The sequence below is a fragment of the Pezoporus flaviventris genome, unplaced genomic scaffold (assembly GCF_033815535.1).
Source record: "Pezoporus flaviventris isolate CSIRO_AGI_PZ_B2104156 unplaced genomic scaffold, CSIRO_AGI_Pfla_v1 ptg000008l, whole genome shotgun sequence".
In the NCBI taxonomy this organism is placed as follows: domain Eukaryota; kingdom Metazoa; phylum Chordata; class Aves; order Psittaciformes; family Psittacidae; genus Pezoporus; species Pezoporus flaviventris.
Genome location: NW_026892556.1, coordinates 586,700 through 611,155, shown reverse-complemented (window position 1 = coordinate 611,155; position 24,456 = coordinate 586,700). Strand labels below are relative to the sequence as shown.

Below are 24,456 nucleotides of genomic sequence, written 5' to 3'. Positions count from 1 at the left end.
GTCGTTGTTTTGTACTTGGGCTGCAAGTTTCTCTGGAAGCAGCAGCATTGCTGGAGGCAGGCTGGGAATGAGCACCGAGGTGCTGAGGTGTGTTCTTGATGAGCTGATACTCAGCATATTGCAGCCTAGTCCGAAGGAGCAGTTTGAACAGTTCAGAAGCGAGGTGCATCTTGTGAGGAGGTGTTTGAATGTCGTGCTCCCGGTGAGGGCTCTCAGTGCTGGTGCCAGTGGGAGCTGTGCTTCCAGCACGAAGCTGTCCAGGGTCAGTGTAATAATTTTCATCTGCCTTATTTCTTCAGCAGTGTCCAGCTTCCATTGATTTAGCATTGGTATATAAATAGAGTCCCCTTGCAGCTCTGGGGACTCTCAGCGTGGGAAGGTTGTGTCCTTATCCAGTCTCCTTAGTGTACCAGTGATAACATCTCCAAAATTGTCCAGGTAGGAGTTTTGCAGTAGCCTTGTCTGGTCTCCTTTCTGAAGAGCGTGGATGTGCTGGGAGGACACTGCAGGCTGAAGGAGTGGATCTGCATTCTAGGCATCAAAGCTCAAATGTCCAGATTCTCTTTTCAAACCCCAGCATGGTTGTTTCAGCCTTTCATCCTTTGGGCCAGTGGACTGGGGTTTGTGGGGTTTCATGCAGAAGGTTTCCATGTGAACCCTGAAGAAGTTCTGGGCTCCTTAGTGAAGATTTGCCACTTCAGTTCTCTGTGGTAACAGGACTGTGCCTTTATCTCCCTCAGGCATTAGCTCTGCCAGCTACAACCGTCCAGTTCTTTACTGTGTTTAAGTAGCTTTCTTGCTGTGCAGCACCTACAGTAGCAGAGAGGGGTAAGGGGTTAGGTGCTTTTGGACCATTTGCTGCTTTTCTCTGTGTGCACATCTGGTGAGCTGTTAGTGCTGTTGAAGGCAGTGCAGAACTCTCCTTTTCTAGCTGCTTCCTCAGATGATCCGTTTTTACACAGCAGAAGCAGGGAGGACTCGCTGCCTTGGGCAAACCAGCTCACCTTTCCCTCGCAGGTCACAGCTGAAAGCCCTTTTAATTAAAAGAGAAGCTGTAATGCTGAAATAAATGCACGGAGGCCAAGGTTCCCAGCACCACTCCAGGGAGGCTCTCCAGTGATCAGCAGGCTGCTGCTGCTCTGCAGGGCAGAAAGGATGTGCCCTCGCAGGTTTCTTGGGTGTTTGTTTCAGAAAATGAGTGTAGGGAGTTACATAAATACACATCTCAGCTTGACAAACCATGTGAGCGAGCAGAGCGGAGCCACAGCTTGGCTCTAACCTTACGTCTGGCACATCAAGTCAGGGCCAGGGCGGCAGAAGCCTGTGGAGCTGGTCCTGCACAGAAAGGAGCGTGTCTTGCTCTGTTAGTATAGCACTGAGCCTGAATTAATAAGGTGTGTGGGGAGGGAGAGTGTGTGAGCTGGAGCCAAGGACTGGGTTAAAACAGCTACATGGCTTCTGGAGTGGTGCTGGCTCATGCAGATGACACTGTCTGCACTTAGACCTGTGCCTGCAGTTGTTGCAGGTTGCAGTAACCCGCTGCAGATGTTACCATCATTTCAGTTGAACTTCCACACCAGGGAGGTCGAGAAGCTGGTGTTTGTACATTGGACTTTCAGACCTAGGGACCTGCTGTGGCCCTCCTGCACTGCTCCAGCAGGATGTCCTCTCCCTGTCCCAGGTTGCCACTGCCCAGGCTGTTTCTGATTGCCTCTCTTTAGTCTACAAGTTCATTTGGAGCTGGAAGATACCTCGTGCAATAGAACTGTCATCTTGATTAATGAATTGGATGCTGCTGTCATGCAAATCATCATTTCCCCCCTGCTCAGATGGGCTCTGTGAAAAGCCAGCTGCTCGGTGCTTCTGGTCCAGGCCATGCTGTATGAACAAGTGGGTAGATTTGCCTACTGGTGTGATCTCATCAGGAGATGTATTTTCCATGCATGGGTGCAGGCAGCTGGTGGAACCCAAAGACTCTTACTAGGGTGTAAGATGAAGTTTATTTGCACACCTGGCTCCTGCAGCTGTACAAACAGCCCTGCCAGGCTCCTTTTGGCTCGGAGGCACTTAATAAATTCATTGTAATGGGATGAAGTGAAAATGTGTGATGGGGCTGTGACAGATAGGAATTATTCGAGGCAAGCTGGGGCAGGCTTGGGGGCTGGATCCTCCTGTGTCCAGAATTGCTGTCTTTTCTCATCCAGAAACCTGAAGGACAAATGGGAAATAGCGGATCTTTGAGAGTTACTGCTTCTTCCTGAGGTTTGTGTTTCTGTCTGATTACCTGCAGTGCCTTGTGGGGGGAACGTCACCACCCAAAATGGTACAGTGTACTCTCCTGGCTTCCCCAACCAGTACCCCAGTTCCCAGGACTGCACTTGGCTTCTCACAGTACCCGTGGGATACGGAATCCATCTCAACTTCACTCTGCTGCAGACAGAGCCCTACAACGATTTCATCACGGTTTGGTGGGTATAGCAGAGGTGTGAGGACTGACTGGAGTCACTACTAAGGCTCCATTTCAGAAAGATGCTCTTGCTGATAAATAGAGCACCCACTGCTGTGGTGTGTTTGAGAGCCGGAGCATCTTCTGGGGTGAGGATGTGGAATTTTTTTAAGCTGGATGCTAGATAGAGCCTTTGGATTAAAGACCATGTGGTGCAAGGGGCTGGCAAAATGGCCAGGAGACTGTCTCCAAACACTGTTGATGTTGCCTTCCTGAAAGATACAGGCAGGGAGGGCAAGGACAGTGAAGGGGATGGTCACTTGCTGCTCGTACCAAGGGGTGGAAATGTCACCCTTGGGCTCTGGAGGGGAGTCTGTACAGGAATCCTTCACTTTCGTGGTGCTTTTGCCTCCGTGTTGTGCAGCTCACAGGTAGTCCCACCTTTGGCCTTACAGCAGCACCTGTCAGACCTTGTAGGTCTTTGTTGCTCTTCATCTCTGTGGTCGTCAGTTAAAAATGAAGCACATCAGCCCCCTGCAGTGCTTCTGCCTCAGTAACCCTGAGCAGGCGCTGAGCTGAGCCACAGCCTGGCTGCAGCAGGAGCCCCTGTGTCCTGCTGGGCCATCAGCCTGTCCCTTCATCTCCAAAATGCTGTGCTCAATGGGATAAGGGAACATCTCTTGGGAAGCCGAAGGGCCTTTACAGAAGACACTTTATGACTGGTGAATGGGGTCTTTATCTCAGGCTGAAGTTAGATGAAATTAATCTTGTTTGTACTTGCATAACAGGAATTGCCTTTCGCTGCTGCTTTCTCTGACAGGCATTTCAATGGGGCTCATTTTTTGTTCCTTTTGCACTTTATCTGTGGTTACCTGTATGGATAGAGGCTGAATGAAGAAAAAGCCATTGGGAAATCATTCACAGTTACCAGTGTCTTCTTTGGGTTTTCTTTTTGCAGTCACAATACACAGCTCTGCAATTCAAGCCACTTCCCAGGCTGCAAAGGGAATGCCAGGATGGCATTAGAACCAGAACTGGCCTTTTAAACAGCAGTATCTGGGAACTGTGACCTCTGATGTAAAATGGGTGCAGCTCTGATGTGCTTAATGAAGTAGCACTGATTTCTTCACTGCCAGAGCCTTACAGACTTAAAAATGGGGTTGGTGTTTGGAGCTGGCTGCTGGGTGAGCACTGCACTGCCAGAGAGATGATCCTGGTTGTAATGGAGCAGGGAGGGGGCCTGGGTGTCCAGCTCAACTGTGCAGGGAGCTGCTGAGGCTGTAATAAGGATGTAGAAAAGGGAGGACAAGGGAGGAAGAGTGTGGAGGAGTTCCTGGGCGTGCAGTGTAGGAGGCTGGTTGTTGCCTACCGTTAAAGACATGTAATAATGCTCTTTTCTTGTGTTTCTGACATACGATTTTAGGGATGGTCCACAGCAAACAGCCCCACAGCTTGGTGTCTTCACTGGCAACTCTGCTAAGAAATCAGCCCAAAGCTCTTCCAATCAGGTCCTGATGAAATTCCACAGTGATGCAGCCAATGGAGGGATCTTTGCCATTTATTTCTATGGTCTGTATTGCTTCCTGAGCAGCACGTGCCTTATACCTGTGCATGGGGTATTGAGGGGCTTGTGGGGAGGACTAGTTCTGGGGAGGAGAAGATTCCTTTTTTATTGTCCTGCCTGTGGCAAGCAAAGGTGACTGGGAGGAGGATGCTCTCTCGTGTGCTGGAGAGGGACTTCAAACAAGGGCCTGTGGGGACAGGCCAAGGGGAATGGCTTTAACCTGCCCGAGGGGAGACTGAGATGAGCTCTTAGGCAGAAGCTCTTCCCTGTGAGGGTGCTGAGGCCCCATCCCTGGCAGTGTTCAAGGCCAGGTTGGACACAGGGCTTGGAGCAAGCAGCTCCAGTGGAAGGGGTCCCTGCCTCTGTGGCAGGGGTTGGAGCTGGAGGAGCTTAAGGTCCCTTCAACCCAAACCATTCCATGATTCTCTGATTCTGTGATTTTGGTGGCCTGTTTTAAACGGTAGCTGTGCCCCACCTGCGAGGTGGCTCCGTTTCTCTGGGGTCGAAAGGGATTCCCATAAATCCCTGCATTACCTGGGGATTCTTTGGTGTGAGCACAGCTCACATTAGAGAGATGTTGGGTATTACATTGAAATGAGAGCATTTGCTTTCCACCACTAAACAAGAGCCCCACTTTAAATCAGATTAGCTAACGAGTTCCTATGGCAGTGCTGGGATTTTGGAATGTGCAAATGGAGACCTCCTCTGGCTTTGGTAATTTGCTGGCAACCACGTAGCGGAGCCGTGCGTGAGTTACACCATGAACCTGTGCAGAACAGCTCAGCTTCTGTTGGGTTCTGGAAGACAAACATTACATGGGTAGGCTGAACGTAAGGGATGTTTGCTAGGCTTCGGAGGGAATTGGTTGGCGTTGCAGAACACTGTAAGCTTTATTTTGCCAGACAATGGCATGGATGTAACAGTTACGCAAAGAATGATGGTTGAGGCAGTTTGGCTCAGAGATGAGGAGGATATAAACACTGCTGCAGCTCAGTGAATGCTTCCCTTTGTAATATGAATTAGATACTGTCATTGCTGTGGTTAGAGCCCATCAGCATATGTTGCTGTTCTCTGATCTTGATAGCACTTCATATTGGTGTTTCTTTAGCTGATAGGTGGGGTATAAAGCCACCGCAGGCATGGAAGGTCTGGGGTTGGTGCTGGTAGGGATCGGGGTACTCTGCAGTCATTTGTAACCCATTCACCATCTGGGCACGCTGGCAACTGCTCTGCCTTTTATTGAAGTGTCATTTACAGCCTCATTGCTCCCTGTATACATGGGGCTTTGGTACAAAGCCTAACCCCAAAGACTGAAGTGACTGAGGTGGTTGCCTCCAGGATGACATTCTTCCCTCCTTCCCAGGCTCTCATTCTACGTGTGGTGCCTTGCACACCAGGAAAGGTGTGGGAAGAGGGTTCAGGCAGTGCAGTCAGTTAAATCTTGGTCATCACTTTGGGATGTAACTGCAGGAAATGCAGTTTCCTCTGGACCTGCAGCAGTGTACTTTTTCATTTCTGTGTCTGCATCCTGGTAGATCTAGGACATAGGAGAGGCCTCCTTCTGCTTTAAATTGTCTTTTCCCATATGGCGATGATCAGCACCGTGTCAGAGTACCACTGCCCTTTCAAATGCCTGCAGAGAAACGTTTCCTTAGGGTGGAGGAATGGAAACAAAAGAGTGATTCACAGAGCTTAAAGAGTCAGTAGCATCCCTTGAAAAATGAGGCTGATGCACCTGGTATGAGACGGGTTGGCTCAGGTGCCAGTGATGTGTGAGTGTGATGGGATGTGGCACAGTAACTCAGGGGGTCCCACTGTGGTTTCAAGGACTCTGGTTTGTCGTGGTGAGAACAAATGGATGTGCTGTTGAAAGGAGCTTTACTGCTGCTGTATCACCCATATGCCGAAGCCATGTTAATCACAGCTCTCTGTTGAAATACGCTCCATTAGGGGAGAGTTTAATGCTGTAAATGCTGGGTTGGCTTTCCACTGCAGCAGATGCTGTCAAGTGCTTTTTTAGATAGCATTTAATTTCAATTCTTGTTGCAGTTTCCTTCCCTTCTTCCCCCCGCTGTCAGCCATCCGGTTAAAAGATTCCAGATAAGCGCGTTCCCTCCTGGGGTGGCTCTTTGCTGTGTCCCTGCTGCCTCCCCTCTCCTGCTGGCTCTCCTGCCCCCAGGGGCCAACTGTCCAAATTAGACCTGGCACTTCCCTTTGCCCCCATCCCAGCTGAGTTTAGCTCACTGTAGTAAGCACTTGCTTGTCTTCTACCCAACTTGCACACATGGGATGCATAAGCCCATCCCTCACATTAACCAGAAGCTCCTGTGTCCCCTCCAGCCCATTCCCTGGATCTCCAAACATCCCTTTTTTCCAGATGCCATTTGGGAAAGCATTTTCCTTCCCCAGGTTAAGGGGTAAGGAATGCAGGGGAGGATGATGGGACATCATCTGTCCATGTGTAAAACATGTCATAAACCTCCCCACGGTGCTGCCAGCCTTGCTGTGGTGTGAAGAGTTCAGCACTGGGGAGTTAGTAAGAATTAATATTCAGTGGCAGCTTGAGCTCCAGGATCTCAAATAAAAAGGCTGATATAAATTTCAGAGGAAGTTCTGCTTGTCCAGGGTCAGGAGCAGGGGGAGCAAAGATGCAGGGAAGTGCTGAGCAAATAGCAGAAAATGTCTTTCATTAATATTCATTTAGTTCCCAGTCCCATATTTTCTATTTAATGGTGCTCACAGCTCGTGTGTGTTTCTCCAGTACACAGCACAGTGCTCAAGCCTTATGCACACACATGCTTGTAAGTGGTGCATTTGTTTTGCTCGGTGTGAGCTGATCTTTTGGGTTTGGTGGCACATCTACTATTTGCAATGTGTTGGTCAGGTGCAGGAGCCAGAAGGAGTTGTTCCTGTTCATCAGCTGGATTTCTTCTCCCTGTTTAGCCCCATGGTACCCATGAAGGAAACACCCAGTTGAGCAAAGAGTGCAGGGTCTGCTCTCTTCTGCCTTCCATGAGGCACTGGTGTCAGCCTTGCACAGGTTACTTTGTGAACTGCAGGAGCACGTAGGATTTACAGTTGAACCCCTGAGCACTCCTGGAGTTATTTGGAGAAGTTAATGAATAAATCCAAGTTCAAAATGAATCTGTGAGTTTTGTGATCTCCAGTCAAGGACAGGGCGCAAGGATGAAATTCTCTGAGCAATCGTTGTCATCTACTTGGTGCTGGAGCAGTCTGAGACTCTCCCTCCTCTGTGATTGACCTGATTCCACTGAGATCACCAAGATCTTCCCCTTTAGTGTTCCAAGAGGTGCCTCGCGTCAGCACCCATCAGCATTGTTCCATGTTCATCCAAATGCAGTAACGGAGTCTGGGCACCTCCGTCTCCACGGGCTGACCAAGATCTGTTTCCTCTCAGGTGTGAGAAACTGGAGGAAGCTGCTTTGGAGCGCAAGTACCTCGCTCCATCTCTGTCGGGTTTGGAGGGGGAAAGGGCTGGTTGCAGTTTTGCCAATTCCTTCCGCTTGTGGAGGGGATTTGCTCTGATGTCCATTATGCTTCACATTGAGATGGCCATGGCCACCTTCGCCCCCAGCTTAACATCTGGTACTCTTCTTTGCTCTTCCAGCCTACCAGCTCTTCAGATGCCAGCCTCCCACCATCGTTCCCAATGCAGAAATCATCACTGAGAATGAAGAGTTTAACATAGGTAACCTCTCCCTGTCCTCTGAGCCCTCCTTGCCCCCAACATCCACTGATGGGGATGCCCACAGGAAGACCCATTTGTGTGGTCACCCCGTATCTTCACGTGTGTAACTCTGCAGGACACTGGGTTCTGCATGCCCTTGCTCAACACCCAGCATTCACAACGAGTCAGATTGATCTGATGTCCTGAGGCTTTTCCTCCCTGTTAGTACAGAAGTGGTTTGGCTTTTGTGAAAGCCTCGAGCTTGTTTGGAAACGTTCAGAAGTCTTTGCCACAATAGCAGTTTTCAGGTGGCTCAGACAAAGCATTGTGTGAAAGCTTAGAGGCCCTTAGTCTTTTTATGAGAACCTTTCACCCATCTGCGCTGTGCTTTGTGTGGTTTTTGCTGTTGCTCACGCTTCCATCCACATTTTAAGTGCTTCTGGAACCAGTGAAGTAGCCGTGATTTTTTTTTTAAAGCAGCTTTTCTCCCTGCTGCTCCCTCCACCTGAAATAGCTCACACAAATCATCATAGTCTAGCAGCATGAGAGCAGCTCTTCCCAACCGAGGCTCCAGCAGGCTTTTTCTAACCCTTTTATTTCTGCATGGTCATGCCAGAGCTCAATGGCAGAGGCATGGTCAAGAGGTCTCTGTGCCCCATGGTACCCAGAGCAAGGTTCAGCCTTAATGACTTGATCCTTCTCTTGGGTCAGTGTTTTCTGTTTCTATCTGCAGGTGATGTGGTGAGGTACAGATGCCTTCCTGGCTTTACCTTGATTGGAAATGAAATCCTGACCTGCAAACTGGGCACCCATCTCCAGTTTGAAGGACCTCCACCCACGTGTGAAGGTAAAGGCAGGACTGCCCAGTGTGGCACCCAGAGCTTCCCTACCTTGAGACTGCTGCAAAATGGGCTATGGGAGGGAGCAAGCTGGGTGGCAGCTAGAGGAGGTTTCCCTGCACATACTGCATCTTTGGGGTTAATTCTCAGATCTCGAGGGTCCCAGTAGTGCAAAACCACCCATCAGGACCTTGCGAGGAGGGTAGCAAGGCACCTCTGTGAGCTTGTACCTCCTTTAAAGGGCTGAGGAGAGGTCTGACCCTCCATGTGTATCTGCCTGCCTTCACCAGTCATTGTAAGTCACCCAGACGTCCTTACCCTGCGAGGTGGGGAGGAATTCTGTGCTGAGAGTTTGCCGGTGATCCGTGAACAGGCAGAGGAAGAGGAGGCTGGAGCGGAGTGAGCCCCTCCAGCCAGGCCGTCCTGCAGCAGCAGCTTCTCTGTTAGTGCCATAGAATGTACTACATGGGAGAAGAATGATAAGCCCCGAGCCCACTGCATTGTAGACCTTGCTGCTGCTCAGGAGGGCTCCCAGAGATGTTTCCATGCTGCCATGTTGCCTTATTTATCCTCTGGATTCCTGCTGGTACTTCTGTTCACTCCAGCCGTGATTATTTCATGTCCTTCATTCCTTGCTATCTGAACATTTTTACCATATAATAGGATATTTTTCTATAGCTTTATTCGCTCTGAAATAGCATGAACTGAAGGATAGAAAGGGAGGTCATTCAATTATTTACTGGTGGTTGTTAGCCTGGGGGTAAAGGGACTGCTTAAATTACATCTGGCCACCAATTTGTGGAGGTCAAAAAATCACTGATGGGATTAAGGATTTGGAAAGAATACACTGGTCTTTCTGGGTACTTCTGGCTTTTTTCTATTAATCCAAGTATAGTGTTTGCACTGGACTTAAGTGACGATTGTGGATAAATAAAGATCCCTTTCTTTTTATGCTTTTGCTTGCTTTGTGTGTTCGCCTCCTGTTCTGGGATGGTTTTGCTGATCTCTCTGTGTAGTGTCTTCAGCTGGATTAAATGTTTCTAGAAGCTCAGTGGGGTGTAGTGATTAGAGAAAGGAACTGGAGTTCTTATGTCCTGGTTAACAAGTCCATAGGTGACCTGGGTTGAGCCTTTAGTTCTACACCTTGTTCTAAGGCAGATAATAGTTTCCAGGGATCCCCGGGGAGTGTTTTGCAACTTGAGAATAGTCTTGTGGCTGCAGCATTATTCATTCTGTGGGAGATGTGGAACGATGCAAGCGGCAGTTGAAACTGTTCATTTGCTTTGTTCCTTTTAGCCCCTGCCTTTAAATGGGGCTGTTGCTTGGGTTTGTGGGAGCACGGCATGCTTTTTGTGGAGAGTAAATGCATCAGGGTCTGGGGATCCTCTGGGAGGGTGAAGGTGTGCAGTGGATGCGCGCAGGTGGGAGTTGCGCTGAATCTTGACCTAACCCAAGGCAGACCCTCACGGCCACAGCATCTTGTGTTCCCTTCCCTCCTCTGCAAACCAGGAAAGTGAATTCTCTGCTGTGTTCCCTGCAGTGCAGTGCCCGATGAATGAGGTCCTGACGGACTCCACCGGCGTGATCCTCAGCCAGAGCTTCCTGGGGAGTTACCCTCACTTTCAGACCTGCTCCTGGGTGGTGAAGGTAGAGCCTGGGTACAACATCTCCCTCACCATTGAGTACTTCCTGAGCGAGAAGCAGTATGATGAGTTTGAAATCTTTGATGGTAAGAGACTCACTGGTTTGACTGGACGGAGGGGGGAGGAAGGAGATGGCAGAGTTTTCTTAGCTGCTAATCTCTGTTCCCAAAACACTCTGCAAAGAGCTTTCCACCACTCCACCTGTAACCTTATGCTGGACTTAAAAGAAAGCTCCTCTTAAGACTCATTGATTCTCTGGATAAGGAAAGATCAATGATTTGATTTTTGGATGGATCTAAAGCATTTTTGAAAGTGGCAGGAGTTAGCAAGCTCCTGGGAGAAATTGTAGCAGAGATTGGTGGGAAGGGGCGAGTTGGGAAGGTGGGAATTCTCATCCCTGAAGCCGTGCAGACCAGGCTTTTGGGGCCCATGAACCGAGAGGGGATCTGTCAGTATTCACAGTGCAGCAGCTTTGTAACCAGATGCAGAATGCAAGTGCTGTGCTGATGCTCCTGTGGTTGCCTGCTGGGACATGACTTGTTCCCTCCTTCCTTGCAGGTCCCTCTGGCCAGAGTCCACTGCTCCTGTCACTGAGTGGGAACTACTCAGCCCCTCTGACCGTCACCAGCAGCGGGAACAGAGTCTATCTCCGCTGGTCCTCTGATCATGCCTACAACAGAAAAGGCTTCAAAATCCGCTACTCTGGTAAGCACATGGAAGAGGCTGGGTGGCTCTGCCAGGAACGTGGCCATCTCTGCAGCCAGGGATCACCATGAAATGGCTGCAGAGGGGTATGGGCCATCTGTGTGGGCAGAAGCTGCCAGTGCCTGGGAAGGCTCCCAAATCTGGGCTCATTCTGAGCTGGTGAGGCTGGGGAAGGCAGGTTTTCTTCCAGGAGAAACCTCGAGGCTGTGGCTTTTCCTCCACCACTCTAAAGAATCAGAACCAGAACATCCAGCCATAGGCAACGTGGCTCTGGATGGATGAGACCCATCCTGGGTAATCCACCATAAAGACTGCTATGTTACTGAATTGTTGTGTCCTTGCAGTGAGCCCATTTTGAGATGTTTGGAGATGAACATCACAAAACCTAGGGGTTTGTGTTAGGAGCTGCTGGTGCATGAGGCTGATGGTGTTACAGCATTTGCACTTTGTAACACATCGTGCTGCTGCTCAGGCATTCTGCCACTGCTCTCACAGGAGCAGGGCTGGGGAGACCTGGTTGCTCACTCAGCACAAACCTGCTGCTGGATACTGAATATTTGCTGAGAATTCCTTAAAATGGATTACTGTAGCTTGAAACTTAGCAAATCTTAATTAATGGAAGTTATAAAACTGGGTTGAAAACTTGCCAGGATGTCGTAAATAAATAATGACTTTACTCAGTAAATGAATTAAGTAATATTTAATTATCAGGAATTAGTCTTTATTTCTAGAGCTGAGTGGAACTTGGACAGTAGCCCTGCACTCCTTCCCCCTTTGGCTTTGTGTTTATCCATCCCACGTTCTCTGCAGCCTCAGGGTATGGGAAGCAGGCTGTAATTCCTGGGAACAGGAAGGGGATTTGCCTTGCTGCTGCCCATGCAGTGATGGATTTCTTTCCTTCTGCCCTCCCCTCAGCCCCATACTGCAGCCTCCCGCGGGCCCCGGCGCACGGGCTGGTTCTGAGCCAGACGGGGCTGCAGCCCGGCAGCACGCTCCGCTTCGGCTGCGACGCCGGCTACCGGCTCGTCGGTCACAGCACCACCACCTGTGCCCAGCACCCTCAGGGCTACTTCCACTGGAACAAAGCGATCCCCCTGTGCCAAGGTGAGAGCAGGGAAGCGTCCTTCGGGAGGACTGAGGGAAACGCGGTGGAAGTTAAAACCTGGTGTAATTCCCTGTTGAGAACAGGCGCGGAGCTGCAGGGAGGCATGGGGGGTATCCAAGTCCTTGGGAACAGGCAGGCAAGGAGGGGAGGCAGTGACTATTTTGGGAGCCTTTGGGATGGGGGAGAAGAAAAGCATCTGTGTAAAGGCCACCGCTGTAGAGGTGCTGGAACGCTCAGTAAAGACACAGCCAAGCCTCAGTTAAGGATGGGAGAAGCCATTGCTTGGAAGAGCCTGGAAAGGCTGGCGGGAGCACGGCTCCTGCTGGGGTTTAGTGACTGGAATTTCATTTGGTATTTCTGGAAGTGCCCTCTTAGGTCTGCACGTGTCAATAGGGGATGAGAAGTTTCTCAGCATTCACATGGTGCCTCGTTTCCATTGGCTTCATCTAAGATGAAGGCACAGGGCTGTTCTTTCCACATGTCCTCCTAATGAGCTGTGATCTTCGTGACATATCAGACCTAGCACAGGGCTCCTTCCAGGCGTGGGAGCGGGGAGGACAGGGCTCCGTGCCCCAGGGGCTTTGCTTCCACGCTGTTCTTCTCCCTCACTGCTTTCACTTTCTGAGTGCACCTTCTCAATCCGCCAGTCCTCCCTGTTCATTTGTGTTGATAAAATGCCCATCTTTATTCTGCTGAAGCCATTCAATGTCTTTGAACATTCATCCGTGTTCCAAGGGGACCGAGTGCTGGGGATTAATATTGCATTGACTTCCCTGGAAACTGGCCAGGGAACAGAGACAGCATAGGCAGTCTCATTGCAGTTTCTTTATTGTTGTTCAGTGCAAGCTGTAAGGAAAAGCAGGATTATTTAGTGTGGGAGGCACCAAAAAGCCTTGAAAAACTCCTTTCTGTGCTCCTGAATCGCTTCATCTCTTTGGAAGTTGCACAGGGGTGGAAGCGGTCCTGCCTCTAATGGGTGGGTTTGTGCTGTGGGTGCTTATATCCGTTTGGAGCCCTCTCAAGGCTGTATTTATTTAGAGGTGAGTGGAAAGCAGTAAACCAGGGACCTGCCACCCAGCCCCATTGCAAGGGGAAACTGGGAAGCTGGGCACAAGCTCCAGTAGTGATTCTGTGATAACGTGGAGGGGGACAAACACCGAGCACTGGAATGAGCAGATGAAGCACACAGCAAGACCTGCGGGAGCGAGGGGCTGTCATGGCAACTGTGCCTCCCGAATCCTTAGCCCAGTGCAGGGAATTTCTCTGATGTAATGCTTCTTTTTAAGGAAAATCCTGTAATCAGGAATAGGTACAAATGCTGCTAGGTCTTTACTGTCCTGGTGTGCTGGAATGCCACCGGGGGCCTGTGTTCAGCTCCAAAATCAATATTCACTTCCAAGAGGTATAGTGGCATGTGGGGAATGGGTTTGAAACACAGAGGTGGGGAGGAGGTAAGAGAGGGGATGTGCTTGGATGAGGTATCACCAGACAGAATGATTCAAAGCAGAAATGAGTCCCTGAGCACTAGTTCCTGAGGCACCAGGGAGGGAGCTGGAGCCAGACCATCTGTGGCTTGTCCCTACCTGGCCTGGGAATGCTGAGCACCGCAGGCCTTTCCTGTGGGATGGGGGGGGTGGGAAGAGGCTTTCCCATGGGATCTGCATGAGAAGCACTAAACCCACCCAGCGCTGTTCTGGTCCAGCTGAACCTGTGACATGTCAGGAGCTCGACGGGCACAGTCTGGTGCCACTCCAGAGCAGTTGCCAACACAGGAAGAACCTGGGGGCCAGTTCACACCGGTTTCCGCTTTGGAGCAGTGTGTGTGTCCTCACTGACCACATGGGGCAGCTTGGTCAGGATCTTGGTGCTGAGGTTCCTCTGGAAGAGTGGAAGCAGAGCTTGCTGGGTCACGTTAGATCCTGAGGCTGAGCCAGCCCCTTTGGGCAAGTCGCCTCCTCTTCTGTTTCCCTGTATTTGCATCAGGAATCTTAACACTGGCCCGTGCTTACCAAGGGCTTCGGGATGGAATCGGGCGAGTGGCAGCGAGCTGGAGCTGTCGGGGATTTCACGGCAGAGCAGCTCCCCCCCCCGGCCTCCGGTAGCCAGGGCTGGCTCTGCTCGTGCTCCCACCTCGCCTGCATGGAATCCAGCATCCTCTTTATTCCCCCCGCTGCTCCCAAAGCCAGCTGGCAACCTTTGGTCCTGGGCTGAGCTCAATTTCTCATCCTTTGTGGTGGCCGGGAACGCGTGGCAGAGGTTTGGGAACTCGCTCTGTAACTGCGTAAATTGCTCATAGAGTCAGGAGGGGAGCTGGGATGCCTGCAGACACGTGGTCCCGTTAAATGGCATTTCCCATCGCTCCTTTCTGCCAGGACATAATCCTCTTCCCCATCCCCTCTGAATAATCTTTACTACGTGCTCCGTCCTAGCTGACATTTGTGGGAGCAGCAGAGAATATTCTGCAGGGAACAATCTTGCGTTGGCACAATGAGGGAGAACACAAGATGATCTAATACGCCTTTTCTGTCTCTGCTGCCTATTTTTAAGCTGCTTTGTTTTTGGAATCCCAGCTGCAGATTTGCTTGCATAGCCTCTGTTCCTTTTCCAAACACATCATCCTCCTGCAGACAGAGTTTTGTACCATTAAGTGCTCCTTCGCCTTTTCCCCTGGACCACACTCTCCATGGGTCTCTCCAAGCCAAATGCTGGCTTGCTTTTCCCTGGAACAACTCTTTCATGGTCTCTGGTCCTGGTGGATGGCGGTACCTGCAGCTGGAGCCTCAGAAATGCTCTTTGGAGCAGATGTCAAGTTTATTGCCACCCCAGAAATGAGGCTGTTCTGCTTTGTGCAGGGCTCTGTAAATACAAACTTACTAGTGCCACATTCTGCTCAAGGGTGTCAGATCTGCAGGGAAGGAAGGATCCTGCCGTGGGTGCAGGGTGGCAGAGGCCCCAGCACCCATGGCTCCAGCTTTCAGTCTCGGTGCCTCGGTGCCTGTGGCGACGCATCAGGCTGCAGCAGGGGATGGGGAAGGCTTTGTGGAGCAGCGGCATGGGAAGGGAGCAGCTTTCCTACAAGCCCTTTTGGTTGGATGCAACATCAGGAAATCATCGGAGCATGGCTGGAGGGAAGTGACAGGGTAGGGCTCCCCAGGCCCCCTCTTTGCCTCTGAATGAAATTGGTATTCAGCGTGGCTGCTTGTCTAGACACCCAGCCTTGGAGAGAGATTTGCCAAGCTCCTTAGCTCAATGAAGTGACATACATGTGATTATCATTTCAACCAGGGATATGCCTGGTTGTGCTCATACGAGCCTGCTGAATTACTCACACCTATTAGCAACACCAGCATCTGCGAGGGGCTGTGTAATTGTGCTCCAGGCTGGGGCTCTGGCCGACTCTTGGAGCAGGAGTGGGATGAAAGCATCTTGGACCTTGAGTCGTAGAAAGCTCTGGAGGTTGTGCTGGTGCTGCTCACAGGTCTCTCCTTTTCAGCCCTCAGTGGGATCCATGTCACCAGAAGGTCACTTTTCTAAGGTTGCTGGGTTTCTAGCCCTCATTTGTGTGGAGAGGGAATAACAGGAAGGTGAACGTGTGTTCAAGTGTCAGCGTATGGCTCAGGAGACATAGGCTCAGCCGCCGGTTCATGCAGAAGTGGAGTGGGAGCAGCGTGGGTTGCTCCAGGAAGGAGTGCATTTCCTCCAGAGCAGTTCTGAATGCAGACAGCTGTTTGGAGTAGGTGCTGGCCTCCAAATCGCTGCTTTGCTCATCTCGGTGCCCCACAGAGGCTGTTGGCAGCCCCCAGGCTGGCAGTCTCACAGTGGCAGCTTCACAGGTCCAGGCTGCTCCTTCCCCTTTGCCACCCCGTGCCTCTCCAGCCCAAGCCTCAAGCCTTGGAGAGGGGTGGGAGCCTGCGTGGTGCTTTTGGAGCCCCAGGTCTGGGGTTGATTTCCCAGCTCTCCTGAATGCTGGAAAACAGATTTGAGTGACAGACTCCAGGCACTGCTGTTCCCAGACGTGGAGAAGAGGGTAAAAGGACGTGTCTCATTTCGTGGAACTCTTGCAGCACAGACGAGCGTGCTTCTGAGCTCTCTGTACTTGGCTGTTGCTCATCTTTCTGTGACCTGCCTGTCCCTGTCTGTGACCTATTCTGCCCAGTTTGATCCTCTCCTGCCTGCAGAACTGAGGCTTTCAGCAGCACTGGTGCAGAGCATCTCCTCCTAAGTGCTGCCATCTTGAGCAGGCGTTTGGCATCGTGCCTGTTCATCAGTTGCTTCCCCTGAATTCCCTCCCCCTTACCTTCTCAGCCCAAGGCTAAATTTAGCTTTCCTTCTGCCACAACGTAATTACACAATTTGCTGCCTTACGTAATCCAAAAGTGCTGCTGGAAAGGGTTTCAGGTTGTTGCTGCTGTGGGATGTAAATACAAAATGTTATTGCTGTCTAATCCGTTATCTCTGTGTGAGAACGTCTGGATGCTGTGTTGGTGGATTTTGTGTTACAGGTATTATAGAAAGGACAAGCCAGGGTCTCTTCCAGTAGAAACTGGTGCTCAGCATTGGCTTTGCTGTGACCCCACTGACAAGAGTTGAAAATCTGATCCTCTGTGGAAATGGGCATTCACTGCAGCTTCTGGGGCTCACTGGGGGCTGGAGCTTTCGTAAACAGGAGAGTTTGGGATCTGGCTTCCCCAAATCCGTGGTAAACCTGGGAGCTGACTGATCTCTCGGCACTGGTTTTCTAAACTCTCCTCCTTCCCAGCTCTCTCCTGTGGAGTTCCCAGAGCCCCGAGGAACGGCGTTGTCTTCGGCAAGGAGTACACCGTGGGTACCAGAGCCGTGTACCACTGCAACCAGGGCTTCCAGCTGCAGCCCGGGCAGGAGCCCAGCGCCGAGTGCCTGCAGGAGGGGCAGTGGAGTAACAGCAACCAGCCCCCTCAGTGTGTAGGTGAGTGTGTGCAGTGCTGCGGTCCCACGGGGAGCTTGGGAGATCCCTTTATTAACATCTTCCAGCTCCGGCATGACAGCTTTGCCTCACGGTTGCACCAGGTTTTGTCTGATGTCCCCTCTCATGGTGTCTTGGCTTCCCACCTCTAACAGAGATGCTAATGCTGGCCCCCTTGTTAAAAAGCCAGCTCCCCTGCTGAAATGCCCCAGTCCCTGGAGTCAAACACCTATTAACCTCTTTCTGTCTCATTTCTTTTCCCTGACTCACCACATCTGGTTTTTAGCTGTCACCTGTCCCGATATCAACAGCATTGCAGTTGAGCATGGCCGGTGGCGGCTCACCTACGAGATCCAGTACCACTACAACGCCCAGCTGATGCTCATCTGTGACCCTGGGTACTACTACACGGGCCAGCGGGTCATCAAGTGCCAAGCCAACGGGAAGTGGAGCATAGGAGAACCGATGCCAACCTGTAAAAGTAAGAGCCGTGAAGCTCAGGAGCTGCACTGGGGCAGGCGCCTTCACATGGTGCCTGGCAGGGGATGGGGTTTCTCTTCACCCTCCGGGGGGTGTGCAAGCCCTGCTGTTGGCTTGCAAACACATCCCAGCCCTGGCCACTCTTGGCAGCATCTGAGAGCATGGCTGCAGAGCTGCACTGGTAGGAGAGAGTTTGGATGCAGGGAGTTCTTAAACCAAGAATCTAAACCAGAGTTGAGCTTGTTCAGCCTGGAGAAGAGAAAGCTCCAGGGAGACCTTAGAGCAGCGTCCAGTGCCCAAAGGGGCTGACAAGAAATCTGCAGGGGTTGGAACTGGATGAGCTTTAAGGTCCCTTCCAGCACAAACCAGGCTGGGATTCTTTGATAAACAGTTCTGCAAGAGCTCCAGCACACCAGCTCCTCTGTTGCTGTCGGGTCCCAGCAGCTCACCTGTCACTGCTGCCAGATGCTCTGAAGTTTGCTTTTAAGAAATGAAATGAAGAACTCTGATTTAAAACCTGACCTCTTGCAGTTTTATGCAAATGCCAAGTTTAAGGGTAACAGTGTCACCTGTAAATCAAACACACTCTTGGCAAACAAGCAGCTCCCTCAGTTCTTCTGACGTGACCGCTGTGCTTTGGATCTCTTGTCAAAGGTGGAAGTTTTTTCTCTCTAAATGCCAATAGAGACAGGAAGGTTCTCCTCCAGAATGGCAGCTCTCCCTTCCCTCCTGCCTCCTTTTGTTTCTAGAGATGCAAGTGCTGACTTCAGTGACAGATGTAGTTTTACCCCTGCTAAGCTCTTCAGGCAGCTCCAGGAGCACGAGCCTGACCTCGTTGTATTTCTTCAGTGTTATTGCCACCTAAATTCAGCCGACAGGATCTTGGCAATGCGCTGGGGTCAGAAGCACCCAGCGTGAGCCCCTTGATTTCTTGCTGAGTGCAAAAGCTCCGGAGGGTTTGCAGGGCTTTAAGGTAGATAAAATAATGAGCTGGAGTTTGTGGCTGGGAGCTGCACCTGCAGGAGCTCCTTGCCAGGCTCCAGCTGCACCCACAAACCAGGGGTCGGGGGGGTGCCCTCTGTGGCTCTGGTCTCTGTCCTACAAATCATGGTGTGACACGAAGCTGGGTGGCCAGTGCTGGTGTTCCAGTTTCTGGTTGGAGATCCTGCGCCGTTTGTGGCTCTGCGGGAAGTCAGGCTTCCTGCCTGTATCCAGCAATGGGTTAGTAATAGGAATATTCCCGTGTTAAAAACTTCCTGTGGGAAGACCTCCGGGCTGATTATCCACGTAACTGTTTGGTAAGCTTTCCTACCCCTCTCTGACTTGGGTAGTAATTGTGGTGGTGTCACTGAGTGCATTGCTCTATAAAAACCACAGCTCCCTGCCTGCCCTCACGTCCTGTGCTTTGGATCTCTCCCAGTTATCTCCTGTGGAGACCTGCCGACCCCCCCGAACGGGAACAAGATTGGCACGCTGACCAGCTACGGGGCCACAGCCATCTTCTCCTGCAACACCGGCTACACCCTGGTGGGCTCCCGGGTGCGGGAGTGCATGGCCAACGGGCTCTGGAGTGGAGCAGAAGTGAGATGTCTGGGTACGTGTGGAGGATCCGGGATGGTGGGTGGGAAGGAGTCTTGGCTGTGCTTTGAGAGGGAGTAGGGATTTTAGGTGCTGATTCAAGAAGGAAGCTGAGTGAGGACTCAGCGCTACTGAAGCTGTAGAATCATAAAATCGAGCAGGTTGGAAGCACCTTTAAGATCATCAAGTCCAGCACTGCCAAGGCCACCACTAAACCATGTCACTAAGGGCATCATCTACCCTGCCCCACTTCAAGGGGCAGTGACTCCAGCCCTGCCCTGGGCAGCCTGTTCTGATGCCTGAGCACCCTCTCGGTGAAGAGACTGTTATAATGTCCAGTCTAAACCTGCCCTGGCACAGCTTGAGGCTGTTTCCTGTTGTCCTGTCGCTTGTTACCTGCGAGAAGGGACCAAACCCCATCTCACTACAACCTCCTGTCAGGCACTTGTAGTGAGCAGTAAGGTCTCCCCGTGGGCCTTCTCTTCTCCAGACTAAACAACCCCGAAGTAGATACAATAAGGCAGCAGACTGATTCCTTACGTGCTCAGTAATGTGAGGTGTTCTGAGACCGAAGAGCTTTAAGAATGCTTTGTTGTTTCTGCTGCTGCTCCGGTTTCGTCTGTAAGTGCGGAGCCTGGAGCTCGGGCTCCGGGTGGCGTGCGATGCCTTCAGGAGCAAGCTCTGGTGACTCCTGTCTGCCTCCTGCAGCGGGGCACTGCGGCGTCCCCAGTCCCATCGTCAACGGGCAGATCAATGGCGAGAACTACAACTACCGCGGCAGCGTGGTCTATCAGTGCAACCCCGGCTTCCGCCTCATCGGCATGTCGGTGCGGATCTGCCAGCAGGACCACCGCTGGTCCGGGAAGACGCCTGTCTGTGTGCGTAAGTACGTTGTCCCGTTCCTATAGCCCTGGCGGCGGCCAGAGGACGAGCGCGTGTAAAGATGTTGAGGGTCTGCACAGCCGGGCTGTGCTGGGTCGCCCTGCACGCACGCAGTGAGCATGCTGCAGTGGCAGCGCTGCAGCTTTGGCTGCTTTACTTTTTTCCTCTGCTTTTTGAATTCCACTTCTCTTTCCTGTTTTCCAGCATAGAATGGTTTGGGTTGAAGGGACCTTAAAGCTCCTCCAGCTCCAGCCCCTGCCACGGGCAGGGACCCCTTCCACTGGAGCAGCTTGCTCCAAGCCCCTGTGTCCAACCTGGCCTTGAGCACTGCCAGGGATGGGGCAGCCACAGCTTCTCTGGGCAGCTGAGCCCAGTGGAAGGTCTGGTGTCTGAGGAGACCACCCTTTATCAGGGTGAGGGGAGGTTGAAGGCAGATGTAGCCCCACCAAGCACTGCACAGTCACTGTTTTGAGACCCGTGCTCTGCGCGTCTGTCTCTCTCCTCCTCTGATCGCCAGTCACCTTGTACAACCTGCTCATTATCCTTCCACTAAATGAGCTAATGAAGTAAGTCTCTGGTGCATTTAGGTGTTAATAAGTTTAAGCATCTTCCTATCACTGGACGGTACAATCCATGCATTTTGTATCATGATTCTCCAGCTGTTTGCTTCCAATCTCTCCTGTCTGGTTTAGAGCTTTATGTGCTGAGGCACAATAGTAACAGCAGGATACAAAGTGCAGAATGACCGATCAATGAATACACAGATTCCAGCCTAAAAATAACACACAGACTTAACTCATCAAGGTTAGCAGGGACTCCAGAACTTGGAGGATGTCTGTGATTCTGCACAAGCTTTTTAGGAAAAGAATTATTGGAAAGGCTGGCTCTGGGTCCGTCGGGAGGTTTGAATTTACTCTCATGTCTGAGGATGCTCTGTTGAAAAAAAAATCAATTCACTTTTTCCTGCCTATATACACAGTAACCTTGGATCAGGAAATCATAGTGATGGGTCCCTCCTGCTGACAGGCAGACTGATGGAAATGCAGGATTTTCTAAACATCCATTTGCATGGCTCATCTTGTTTCTTTTGGGAGGGACCAAACCCATTAGAACCAAGGCAGTGAATGTTGCTCATCTGTATCTGTCTTCTGACAGCTGAACCAGAACAGGTTCCTTTGCTTGGCTCTGCTTTGTGCTGGCTCCTGGCTCGGGTACCTGAAGCCCACCAAGCTTTTGTGCAGAGATGTGTGGAGGTGTCTCATGTGCAGCAGCTGCCCTTGAAGTTACTGCGCTACGTTAGGCCTTATGGATAACATAAATTTCATGTCATTAAAGCAGAGCACTGTTGGGCTTTGAAATTAGATGCCTGGAGGCTTTATTGCTTCTGAAGCAGCTCAGGACACTGTGTGTTAGCACATTATCATTTCCTATTGTCCTGCTATTTTCTCTTTAAGCCTGCTACAGTTGCTTCCTCTGTGTGAATGGGCCTTTTTGGTCCATGCCAGCTGTGGGGAGCCTTTTTTTCTGGGACAGAATCCATCACCTATTTCAAAGCATGTATAACCATATTTAGAAGCACCTCGAAGAGTTTGACGTCTGCTTCCTGCAGCACCGAAAGGCTGGAGCGCTTCATGTGTTTCAGACCTGTACCTGTCACCAGCTTGCATGAGGAATAAATTCCCATCCCTGTGGTACAGTCCAGCCCTGGCAGTCAAATGTGTTATGGATCTTCTGTGGGAATTACATCTTTCCCTCTAGCTCCTGGCTTTGGCAGCTGTACAGCGGAGCTGCTGGACTTCCACTGATGGACCATTACCCTGTTTCAGCGTGGCAGTGATCAATATTGCTTTGTCCTCTGCTGTCAGAAGATGTCACATTCCTTAAGCAGCCAAGAATCTCTGCGTGGCGTGTCCTGACTTCTCCTGTGTGCAGTGGAACTCGCTGCAAAGGTCTCTGGGCTTCGCTCATGGCAGGGGCTGCATCCTCCCTGCATCACCCATCTCTTCCCAGGTGCCAGCAGAGCAGCCCAGGCAAAACCACTGTGAATTTCCTTCTTGCCCGTGCTTACTGCTGCTCCAGCCTTTGCCTCTGCACCATCCCTGAGTGATGTCAGAGCAGCTTAGACCAGTTCCCTTTCACCCTCTACCTTGTCGCTGACCCACACTCACATCAACCACAGAAACAAGAACTACACAAACCCCTTATTTCAGGGATTTAGAAATAAAGGGTTTTCCCCAAAGTTCTGCAAACTTAAAGCAAGAAGATTGAAGCTTTTTAGGCCATCTGCAGGAAACCTGGTTTTTCTCATATTTTTCCTCTCTCTTAGCTGTTCCTGCAGGTGTTACTTTATACTGCAGTGAGCATACATCCGACTTACGCTAGGGAGAGGGAAGAAGACATCAGGTTTCATCACTCTGTGTGATGCCCAGGGTAATGTAAGGCACTAGATTAATGGCAGTAGCTGGGGTTTTTGAAGAGGAGCTCTAGGGATTTACAGTCTAAGTCAGTAGGATGCTGGCACTCAGCTGCTTAGAGTGGTTCAGGGAATTTCTTATGCCAGTAAAATGAACAAAGGTATCTGCTCTCAACTTGATTCAGTATTCCAACAGAGCTGGCCACAAATCCTTGGTTGGTGTGAGTTTCAGGGTTGATTGGGGGGGATGATCCCATTTCATGGGAATTATTTCCAATAGATAATCCAGACAAAAAACATAATATCTCTGGTTTTTAATTGTAGCCATCACTTGTGGCCACCCTGGCAACCCTGCCAATGGCTTGACCCAAGGGAACCAGTTCAACCTGAATGATGTGGCCAAGTTTGTGTGCAACACTGGGTACCGCCTGGAAGGAGCATCTCAGTCCCAGTGCTTGGCCAATGGACAGTGGAGCAGCAGCCTGCCCGCCTGTCGTGGTGAGTGTGTGCCTCTGCCCTGGATGGGGCACAGTGAACTCTCTTGGTTACTCTGGGTTTCTAAAGTCCTGCTTGACACTGTTGTAAATCCATGTAAAGCAAATGTCGTGGTTCCTCAGGGATGTACAGATGATGTTTGAGCTCTGTGGCCTGTGTAAATCTTATGCAACAAGCACGATTATCCTGTGGGCTTTACTCAGAGCTGTTACTGGACCCTGCTCAGCTGTGTGTAGAATCCCAGACTTGTTTGTGTTGGAAGGGACCTTAAAGCTCCTCCAGCTCCAAGCCCAGCCACGGGCAGGGACCCCTTCCACTGGAGCAGCTTGCTCCAAGCCCCTGTGTCCAACCTGGCCTTGAACACTGCCAGGGATGGGGCAGCCACAGCTTCTCTGGGCAATGTGTATTGGTGCCTCACCACCCTCATAGTAAAGGGTTTCATCCTCCAAGTGAGTGTTATAAGTGAGGAGGACACAAGGCTGTCAGGCCAGACCCTTAGCAGAGGTCACACTGGTAACCAGTTCACTCAAAGCAAACACCATGCTCTTTGTGCAGAGCCCTTTCTCCTTCTGGGCTGCCCTACTGCTTCCATTGGTGTTAGCACTCCAGTTCACTTGCCAGATTCCCTCCCTGCACTCCCTCCCTCTGTACTCCAATCCAGTATCTCTCGATACTGTTGCTGTGTCAGTCAAGAAATCAGTTATTCCTAACTTGCAAGTCCCAGTTTGGGGCCAGAGAGCAGGGCTCTGCTGCTGAGCAGCCCCTTCACTTGTGGAATGTGCTTTGCAGTTTTCCCCTTTGCCTGCTCATTTTTGGAGAATCCCTTGTTCTTTGTTACACCCTTTGTTTTGTATTTTTTTTGTTGTTTGTTTGCAGTCATAAACTGTACTGACCCCGGGCACCTGGAAAACAGCATCCGGCAAGTGCAGCCGAGTGGTCCTCACAGATTCAGCTTTGGAACAACTGTCTCATATCAGTGCAGCCATGGATATTACTTGTTGGGTACTCATGTCCTTACCTGTCAGGGGGATGGCACTTGGGACCGTGCCCTCCCACAGTGTCTTTGTAAGTTCTTTGGAATAATTCCCATCCACCACAGCTTTTCATCCCATGTAGTTCTCTGATGCTTAGCTGGACCCTTATGTGAGAAGTCTGGATCCAGAGCCCTTTGAAATCCATGGGAATCCTTCCATCAGCATCAACGGCCTGTGGATCCTGCCCGCAGAAGGAAAGTTTGTGGTCTGAGGGAAGAAACGCTGTTAGAGATGGTTCCCTCAGCTCCCACCGAGTTTTTACTGGTTCTGTTCAGCTCCAGTGACAGTACTGGGGGGGGATAGGGGCAGCAGAACTTCCGCAGCGCTCCTTCAGGGGGAGCTGCATGCTGTTACCCTGAGGACAGGGCACGGCTGAGTTCCCATACACCCACCCATCCCCAAGGCTTTAGGGGAGGGAAATGAGCATGTGACAGTGAAATAAATGCAGCTTTGCTCTGCTGCAGAGCAGGTACTGAAGAGGATTTGCTTCCTGGCCCTTGCTCTGCATTTTTCCCCCTTTCTTACAGTATCCTGGCCCTTTCTGCCACTGGGGTTTGCAGAGAATTGGGAGGTTCTGGGTGATGGCTTGGCTTAAGGGGTAGTTCCAGTAGGATACAAAGACAGGAAATACTTGTGGTGATA

The 24,456-nt window shown here is 51.0% G+C and overlaps 1 protein-coding gene across 3 annotated transcripts in view; it reads left to right on the top strand.

The window, feature by feature from the left end:
- Positions 1–24,456, top strand: part of CSMD2 (CUB and Sushi multiple domains 2) — a 268,199-nt gene that overhangs the window by 217,343 nt on the left and 26,400 nt on the right. For all 3 annotated transcript variants that reach the window (XM_061449789.1, XM_061449788.1, XM_061449790.1), the window contains 13 exons: positions 2,291–2,468; positions 3,870–4,015; positions 7,639–7,719; positions 8,432–8,545; positions 10,078–10,266; positions 10,739–10,885; positions 11,801–11,989; positions 16,750–16,935; positions 17,219–17,413; positions 18,833–19,006; positions 19,699–19,872; positions 22,610–22,783; positions 23,657–23,845. In XM_061449789.1, the coding sequence (XP_061305773.1) occupies positions 2,291–2,468; positions 3,870–4,015; positions 7,639–7,719; positions 8,432–8,545; positions 10,078–10,266; positions 10,739–10,885; positions 11,801–11,989; positions 16,750–16,935; positions 17,219–17,413; positions 18,833–19,006; positions 19,699–19,872; positions 22,610–22,783; positions 23,657–23,845 (2,136 nt within the window). The remainder of the gene's footprint in view (positions 1–2,290; positions 2,469–3,869; positions 4,016–7,638; positions 7,720–8,431; positions 8,546–10,077; positions 10,267–10,738; positions 10,886–11,800; positions 11,990–16,749; positions 16,936–17,218; positions 17,414–18,832; positions 19,007–19,698; positions 19,873–22,609; positions 22,784–23,656; positions 23,846–24,456) is intronic.